This window comes from Thermomyces dupontii (assembly GCF_041956625.1).
Source record: "Thermomyces dupontii strain NRRL 2155 unplaced genomic scaffold VTN31scaffold_11, whole genome shotgun sequence".
NCBI classification, from domain to species: domain Eukaryota; kingdom Fungi; phylum Ascomycota; class Eurotiomycetes; order Eurotiales; family Trichocomaceae; genus Thermomyces; species Thermomyces dupontii.
In genome coordinates, this window is record NW_027192317.1 from 679,289 (window position 1) to 687,943 (window position 8,655).

General features: G+C 58.3%; 3 protein-coding genes across 3 annotated transcripts; 2 read left to right on the plus strand and 1 right to left on the minus strand.

Annotated features, from left to right (window-relative positions):
• Window positions 1–520: 520 nt before the first annotated feature.
• On the plus strand, window positions 521–3,081 carry VTN31DRAFT_2340 (uncharacterized protein; the record flags this gene model as incomplete). Its single annotated transcript, XM_069402498.1, has 7 exons — window positions 521–635; window positions 701–724; window positions 789–840; window positions 891–905; window positions 963–985; window positions 1,038–2,922; window positions 2,979–3,081. 7 exons carry the CDS (start codon window positions 521–523, stop codon window positions 3,079–3,081), a joined length of 2,217 nt encoding a protein of 738 aa, XP_069257436.1.
• Window positions 3,082–3,346: 265 nt separating this feature from the next.
• VTN31DRAFT_2341 (uncharacterized protein) lies at window positions 3,347–4,661 on the minus strand (the record flags this gene model as incomplete). The annotated part of the gene is made up of 4 exons (XM_069402499.1): window positions 3,347–3,816; window positions 3,868–4,174; window positions 4,239–4,453; window positions 4,514–4,661. 4 exons carry the CDS (start codon window positions 4,659–4,661, stop codon window positions 3,347–3,349), a joined length of 1,140 nt encoding a protein of 379 aa, XP_069257437.1.
• A 790-nt stretch (window positions 4,662–5,451) lies between these two features.
• On the plus strand, window positions 5,452–8,447 carry VTN31DRAFT_2342 (uncharacterized protein; the record flags this gene model as incomplete). The annotated part of the gene is made up of 2 exons (XM_069402500.1): window positions 5,452–7,819; window positions 7,876–8,447. 2 exons carry the CDS (start codon window positions 5,452–5,454, stop codon window positions 8,445–8,447), a joined length of 2,940 nt encoding a protein of 979 aa, XP_069257438.1.
• Between the last annotated feature and the right edge of the window lie 208 nt (window positions 8,448–8,655).

The window sequence follows — 8,655 nt, forward strand, 5'->3', positions numbered from 1 at the left end:
AATCTGCCAGCTTGAATCTCCTATGACGCCCAGTCCTCCGTATTGACTACCTACTTTCCCTCGCTCAAGGATGTAGCAGCCGTCAGTAAAGAACAACCTCATGAGATGCCTGGGGCATCTTCTGTGTCTCCAGCTTGGCGCTGATTGGTCTGGGATGATGCTGTAGAGGAAGCAGACAGGCTCCTTCCCTCATTGCAAGAAAAGGAATTCATGCCTCCTACAATAATTCACATCCGGAAGGAATGAGTTGGTGAGGAAAAAGAAGGAAGGAGCAGGAAAAACGGAGAGAGAAAAACCCCGGCATTTCGGAAAAACCCGTTCCGAGTCTCCAGCCAATCAGGAATGATTGATTTCAGAAGGGAAACACCACGCCGGGTCGTTCTTGCCCAGTTCTTGGCAACAAACCCGGACGGTAGACCTTGCTCTTCTTCCCGCCGCGACTCTCCTTCGTCCATCTCCGACCATCTCTCCCATTGTCTCTCCCCAACTCTCGGGTCCGATTCTCCCTCCTCTCCCAATCATGCGGCCGCAACTCCTCCGTGCGGCCGCGCGCTCGAGACCGGTCGCCAATGCCGCATATACTCGCATGTTCTCGACGACGGCCCGGCGGCCGGCTGAAGTTGAGCTAACCATCGGTAAGTCCACGGCTCGGCTCCTTTCTCACGCTTGATCTTGCGGTGGAACTGACGGTGCTGGATAGATGGCAAGAAAGTGTCAATTGAAGGTAGGACATCCACCTCAGATGAGCCAGCCTGAGTACGAGGGGTATGGTGCTGACCGGCCGACAGCGGGCTCCGCCCTCATTCAGGCCTGCGAGAAGGCGGGCGTGACAATTCCGAGGTAAGCAGGGCTCTCCAGACACTGGTGAAGATGACGCTGACGCGATGCAGATATTGCTATCACGAGTAAGCTCATGTTCTTTGCTGGACACGAACTGCCAGTTGCTAACTAGGCCACGCTAGAAAACTCATGATTGCAGGAAACTGTAAGGATATCCGTGCTTGGTGGTCATTGTGGCGCAGTGCTGACAACAGAAGGCCGTATGTGCTTGGTGGAAGTGGAGAAGGCGCCCAAGCCTGTGGCATCATGCGCCTGGCCGGTGCAGCCCGGCATGGTCGTCAAGACCGACTCGCCGCTGGTGCACAAGGCCCGGGAAGGAGTCATGGAGTTCCTGCTAGCCAATCACCCTCTGGACTGCCCCATCTGTGACCAAGGCGGAGAGTGCGATCTCCAAGATCAGTCGATGCGCTACGGTGCGGATCGAGGTCGGTTCCATGAAATCGGTGGCAAGCGTGCCGTTGAGGACAAGAACATTGGCCCGCTGGTGAAGACCTCGATGAACCGATGCATCCACTGCACCCGCTGCGTTCGATTCATGAACGACATCGCCGGTGCCCCCGAGCTGGGAACCACCGGCCGAGGGAACGACATGCAGATCGGCACCTACCTCGAACAGAACATCAGCAAGTCCGAGCTGTCCGGGAACATCATCGACCTGTGCCCAGTGGGTGCCCTCACGTCGAAGCCCTATGCCTTCCGCGCCCGCCCGTGGGAGCTGAACCACACCGAGTCCATTGATGTCCATGATGCTCTCGGCTCCAACATCCGCATTGACGCCCGCGGTCTGGAGGTGATGCGCATCCTTCCCCGATTGAACGACGACATCAACGAGGAATGGATCAACGACAAGTCCCGATTCGCCTGCGACGGCTTGAGAACGCAGCGTCTCACCACGCCGTTGATCCGTCGTGAAGGAAAGTTCGCGCCGGCCTCGTGGGAGCAGGCTTTGACCGAGATCGCGTCTGCCTATGCCAGACTGAGCCCCAAGGCCAATGAGTTCAAGGCGATTGCTGGCCACTTGGTGGAGACCGAGTCTCTGGTCGCCATGAAGGACCTGGCCAACCGACTCAACTCGGACAACCTTGCCCTGGACCAGCCTGGCGGCAGCGCACCAATCGCCCATGGCGTCGACGTCCGATCGAACTACCTCTTCAACTCCAAGATCTGGGGCGTCGAGGAGGCCGATGCGATCCTCCTGGTTGGCACGAACCCACGGCACGAGGCTGCGGTGCTGAATGCTCGTATCCGCAAGCAGTGGCTGCGCTCGGATCTTCAGATCGGCCTGGTCGGCGAGACCTTCGACAGCACCTTTGAGTTTGAGCACCTCGGCAGCGACCTGGCCGCTCTGAAGCAGGCTCTTGCCGGAGAGTTCGGACAGAAGCTCGCTTCGGCCAAGCGACCCATGATCATCGTTGGAAGCGCCATCGCCGAGCACCCCGATGCCAAGGCGTTCTTCGAGACCGTCGGGGCGTTCGTTGAGAAGCACGCCTCGAACTTCCGAACGGATGAGTGGCAGGGCTACAACGTGCTGCAGCGCGCCGCGTCTCGGGCGGGTGCCTACGAAGTCGGCTTCACGACGCCATCGCCTGAAGTCGCCAACACTTCGCCCAAGATGATCTGGCTGCTGGGCGCCGACGAAATCAGTGCCAGCGACATTCCCAAGGACGCCTTTGTCATCTACCAGGGTCACCACGGTGACCGGGGCGCCGAGCTCGCGGACGTTGTGTTGCCGGGTGCCGCATACACCGAGAAATCCGGCACCTATGTCAACACGGAGGGTCGTGTGCAGGTGACACGCGCCGCCACCAGCATCCCTGGTGCCGGCCGCGAGGACTGGAAGATCATCCGTGCCGTGAGCGAGTTCCTCGGCGTTCCTCTTCCGTATGATGACATCGAGGCTCTCCGGGATCGCATGGAGGAGATCAGCCCCGTACTGCGCCGGTACGATGTTGTAGAGCCGACGTCGGTGAAGGAACTCAGCAAGGTGCAGCTGGTTGATCAGAACAAGGGCGTCAAGCCCACCAACAGTCCTCTGAAGAACGTCATTGAGGACTTCTACTTCACAGATTCGATTGCGCGAAGGTTTGTGTCTACTCATCGTCGTGCGTCGTGCATTGCTAACGCGTCCCCTCGTCTAGCTCTCCCACCATGGCTCGAACATCAGCCGCCAAGGCCACTGGAAACCCGGAGACGAACTTCATGTCCGTCGGCAAGGTTTCACCCCAGGCTGCCTTTGGTTGAACCGAACAATGTACTCTTGATGTTTCATTTATCTAGTTTCTGGTCTGGGCGTTTGTCGTTGTACAACAAACTCAGCTTGATTTCTCCGTTTGCGTGCATTTGGACCGAATTCCCGTGCTGGAACTCCGGCCCCGAACGAGGTCAGGGAGTCGGTAGAGGTTCTAGAAGAGCATGATATGTACATAAAAAGAATGAAGTCAAAGTTTCCCATCATTCTTACTTTTGGCTATTCTTTGCTAGCTACCTATGTTGGTAAAGGGCTAAGCTACAGTTCATCGTCATCCGTCTCACCTGCCGTCTCGTCCTGGCGCGTCTCATCCGGTTGCCGGTTGGCCGCCGCACTTCCCCGAGCTCGGGCGAAGGGCAGCTCTCTCCGGGGAGGTGGAGTCGCCGGCTTGACGAGTTTGGGTCGTCCCCCAGTGTCCATTGTTTCTCCTTCGTCCTTCTCGGCAGACTCGTTAGTCTCCGGCGGCGTTGATATCCCTGGCCCTTCGTCGTCCGTCTCGGTCTCCTCCTCGGCCTCGAGTGGTTGTGGCGTCTCGCGTCCGTCTTCCGTGTCGCCGTCTTCGGTCTCGTCCTCGGGTTCGGCCTGTTTCCGCGGCGCGCGGTCGACATCCATGGTCTCGAATTCGGAGTCGGTCGATGCCGGCTCGACGGGGTCCTTGGCTGCTTTACGCTTGTTGCGGCGGGGAATGGTTTTCTCATGTTCTAGTGGGGGTTCTTCGTCGGAGGGCACTGATTACATGGTTTAGCAAGGTGCGAAGAGTGATGAAGATAGGTGCCTACTTTGACTCGCATCTAGTTTCGCCCCGGCAAGCAAACGTTGCTGATTGCGGATTTTGAGTTTCTTCTCATTAAGCACCCGTACAAAGTTGGTCATGAGCCGGTTCTCGTGGTCTCTGCGCGCGGCGACGAGCTCCTCGAGCCGCGCGTTGAGCTTGGCGATGGTATCCTCGGCCGCCTGCAGCTTGTCGGCCAGCGAGGAGATTTGCTCACCAAGCGCGCTGGCCTTGCAGACCATGAGCCCGGTCCAATCGAAGAGCTCGATGGTCTGGTCATCATCTTGGTCAAGGGTGATGGATGCGATTCGTTGCTGGAGATCGCGTCGTTAGTTCGCGCGCGCTGCCGGTTATTTGAACGGGGTTTGTCTTGCGTACAGTGATGCTGTCAATGCGCTTGCGCAGCGTGATGACTATTTGTTGACCCTCGCCTCCAGAGCCGCGGATTGAGGCTGTGGTTTCGAGACCCGGCGTGGATGCGGCGACGGTGTTGTCCGCGAACTGGCGCAGCACCGCGGTCAGGCTCTGCTCGAGCTCTTGATCGGTGCCCTGGAAATTCTTGGAGCGTAGGTCTTTCAATCGGGAATGTTTGACTGCGCGAGCAAATCAGCTTGTACAAATTTCTTGATAACAGCGCGAGCTTCTGTACTTACTCGCGCCAACGTAGGGATTCTCGCCCTCGGTTGCGATCAGCTGCAGGTCCAACGATGCTTTTCCCGATGGCGTCACATTGACCAGGACAAATCCCTGAGGATCGTCTGAACGTGGAATGCGCAGCACCCAGGAGTCTTTTGGCGGCATTGGGAGCGTTGGACGGTTCTACAATCGCAGGATAAACTCGTGAATTGATTGAAGCCGAAGAATCGAGGTGTCAAGCAGCCTAAACCCGGCAGCTTCTGCCTGCTGCTGTCCGCCGGAGAATCAGGCGGCGGGTAGTAACCAATATGTTCTCGTTGACGGCGCTTGAGGCGATCCTGCTGCGCCGACTGGCCGCATTCTTTTTGACGCGAGTCCCTCCAGCACATCCCAAGCACTCCGTCCATCCAGCAATCATATATTACTCCGAACATGAGGTAAATAAAGACGTCTCTCGACGCGACTCGCGCTGTAACTTACATACAAATTTACCGCGCATTTATTGGCGCCCGGTCGTAACTTACGTATCGGAGAGAGCTTGGCCCAAAAGCAGCCAGCAAAACGCCCATTTTCTCCCAGCCACGAGTCCACGACGACAACGAGAGACGCTGGGCGACTCTGTATGATGCTCCACTGTGAGCTGGTGTCTTTCTACGTGTATGCTGGATGGCTTCCCGCGCGGCTCTGCCATTCACTGACCTATGGAGTGACTTCTTTTAGACACACACCCCCCGCGGCCCAGACACATTCACCACCGAGCATTGTCCATTTTGGCCTCTGAGCTGTGATCGGGTGTCCTTGACTCTTCAAAAACTCTCTCTTGTTTCATGTGAAATACCGCCTCAGAAAGTCCCGCTGGAGGAATGCTCGATTACCCATCCATCCGCACCGACTCTCCGTACATGACTGAGCCGCCCGTCTCGTGGAATCATCTCCCAAGTCTGCCGCTGCCAACATGCAGGCGGACCCCCCTCCCCGTTTGCAGCCTGATGATATGTTAGAGGCCATTGAGTGCTGGGACAACGACGACGATCTGCAATGCCTCGACGATCTGCAGTTCCAGACCGCCGCCGGCGGTGCTGGCTCCGCGGCCACGTCGGTGACCGGCTCCGTCCGCCCGTCCGGCGGCCACCGGGACTCGATTTCGTCCCGCCGGTCGGATCTCGAGTCCAACGGCGGTGATGAGGATTGGCAGGTCCTGCTGAGGGAGTCGGACGATGCCGCGGCAACGGAGGAGGCGATAGCGTCGGCTCGCACCGCGGGGATCCCCATCCCGGATAACGTGCCCCGGTCGGCTCTCGTTGGGGGAACGATCAAGAAGATCCGGAGCAAGATTGCAAAGAAAACTCTCGTCGATGACTGGTCCGAAGACCTGGATCTGTCCGGGGTGAAAGGTGATCTGGCGCTCAAGAAGCGCGATGACCAGGTGTTTCCGGACACGCTTCGGCAGGACGATTTGGATTTGAGTCCGAAATCAAAGCGGACTGTTGATGCTCCGTCTACGGCAAGGTTTTCCATGCCAACCGCTTCGGAAATCAAGAAGAGCTTAGACCCAACCGGAGATGATGTTCCCACCATCAAGGTCGCCCGCTCACGTTCGCCCCGGAAGCAGTTGGCCGCGGCGTTCAACCGCGATCTACCTGGTGCAGACAACGACACGGATGATTTTGAAAAAGATTTTGAGTTGCCGGCGGATAGCGGGTTGCTGAGGCTGAATCCCGCAAAGGATGTCGCTCGGACTCCCGCGCAGAAAGTGGAGGACTGGGACGTCGAATGGGCTGAAGGCAGTATCGGCGTGCGCTTCGGCGGCACCAAGCGTGATGATCGCTCAACCCAGGCGTCATCAGTCTCTGCGCTGAGCCCCAGTGTATCAAGCTGTCTAACGGCCGAGAGTGAGGATGAGGGCCTCGATGGCTTGGTTCTCCCCAACGAGCCGTTGGATCTCGAGAAGACGATGCGAAAGCGCGCGGAATCCCTCCGTCTGAAGCCGGAGGAAGAGCGACCGAAGCCCAAGGAGGAGCAAGAGGGCAAGGATTTTTTCGACGACCTGGACATCGGCGATGGGGATGTCTTTACATCTAACAAGCCCACCATTAACCGGAATGTAAAGCGTAAGATCGCGCAACCGACGAGCCCCGTCCGGACTTCAAAGACAATCACCTTCACCAATACGTACAAGGCAAACACGGGGGTAACACGGATCCCCCGCCTCGCTGGCCATGAGCGAGCTCATTCCAATCTCGAGCCGGTGTCGGAAAGTGGTACGCCGGTCGTCAGGTTCCGCAGGCCCAACTCCCGGCTCTCTGGGCACTCGAGCAATCCCTCGGTGGCCTCCAGCACGCACACGTCTCCGCCGTCGACGCCGTCGTCCCGCGGCCGCCTGTCTCTTGAATCCAGACTCTCATCGAGGGAGAGTCCTCGGGGGGAGCCCACGACGACGAGCGCTCAGCTGCTGAAATCTAAGCGCTCCATGCCGGCCATGCGTACTTCCCAACCGACGTCGACCTCCACGTCCCCTCAATGGTCCCCATCGCGTCATGACGGGACGATCCGCGCAACTCCCGTCGCTCGCCCCAAAACTCCCGTGGAGCGGACGAGCCCCGAGTCCCGCGTGGGCACGACGCGCCGGCCGCCCGTGCCGTTCCTCCCTGCAGGCGCTTCGCAGTCTCAGTCTCATCACGCCAGTCTCAAATTCCCCCGACAGTCTCGCCGTTCCGAGGGTGATCTTTCCGGGGATCTCGCGTCCTTGCAAAAAACCCTGTCCCGGTACTCACATTCTGGCCGGCCCCCCTCAGCGCCGTCGGGCCAAAGCGAGGCGATCACCATTACCTCCGCAAAGCGCGCAATCACACGACCGGCCCGTCGTCGGCACTTTGGAGATGGCACCGAGTTGGAGTTATTTGACGATCTGCCCACATCTGCGTCCGCTGAGAGCCGGTTCATGAAGACTCCTGTTGGGCATGGCGCTCCGAGATCCGTACGCAGCCGGTCAGTGCAGACTACGGGGGCCATAGGTGCAACTCCCTCTACGGCGCCATCATCAACAAACACAACTAGCTCAACGTTTACTCCTCGGTTTGCTCGAGAGACGAGCGCTTCGCGGAACGCGCGGGAGCAACGGAGCGCGTCGTTTAGTCACACCAGGGAACGCCACTTCAGCTCTCACACCTCGGGTTCGGCGACCGTCAAGGGAACAACGAGCACAGCTTCGCGCAGCGGTGTCGACGCTCCAACCACCCGGACCAAGAGAAGCAAATCAAAGACGTCGAGTTCGAGGCCACAGCTCATTCGACCCATGGGATCTGGTGTCCACGAGCCAAAATGTAAGAGTGATCGATCTATTATATATGTTGAAGAATCTAACAAGCTATTTCTACAGCGGTCAAAGGGATGCGATACAACCCCCAAGCATGGCGCTGGGAAGGCAATGAGCAGGCCATTGCCGATTTCGACGCGGTCTTGCCACCAAAATCGCCCAAGGCGACCCCCGCGCTGATCACGAGCATGGGCCGCGTCCAAGGCGTTCAGATTGTCGATGGCATGGTCTTTGACCCGCAACGCATGTGCTGGTTCAAACTCGCGCCGATTCAGCCGGGTGGCAACATGATGGCCATAGTCAAGGACGACCCTGACGACGTCTTTGCCGGGCTAGAAGACCTCGACGACAAGCCCAAAGGCAGACACAAGCGCGGCACCTCTTACGATTCGACCGGCGCAGACGCTGCTGGCAGCGGTGCCGGCACTGGCTGGGATGAGGGCATCAGCGGCGACTCGTCGGAAGACTGGCCGCTGACGGAGGAGTTTGATGTCGGGCCGGAGTTCATCAAGCGGCAGCGCACGGAGGAAGATCGATGGCGCCGCAAGGTCGAGCGATGGGTGACGCCGGAGAGGCGGACGTTTGGAGATGAGTGGCGGTGGGCGATCCGGGATTTGGTTTGCTCGGATAATTGACGCAATTTTTTTTTTTTTTCTCTTTCTAACGACCGTGACGATTTGCGCTATAGAGGATGATATCATCGGAAAGAAGGAGAACAAGAGGAGGCGGAGTTACTCACCCGAGTCCTGACTGGATCTGGATTTGAAAACACCTGCGAACTGTGTCCATGCAACATGCATGCCGGATGTCGGCGTGCTCAGTTCCGGGAAGGGGGGTGGAAGA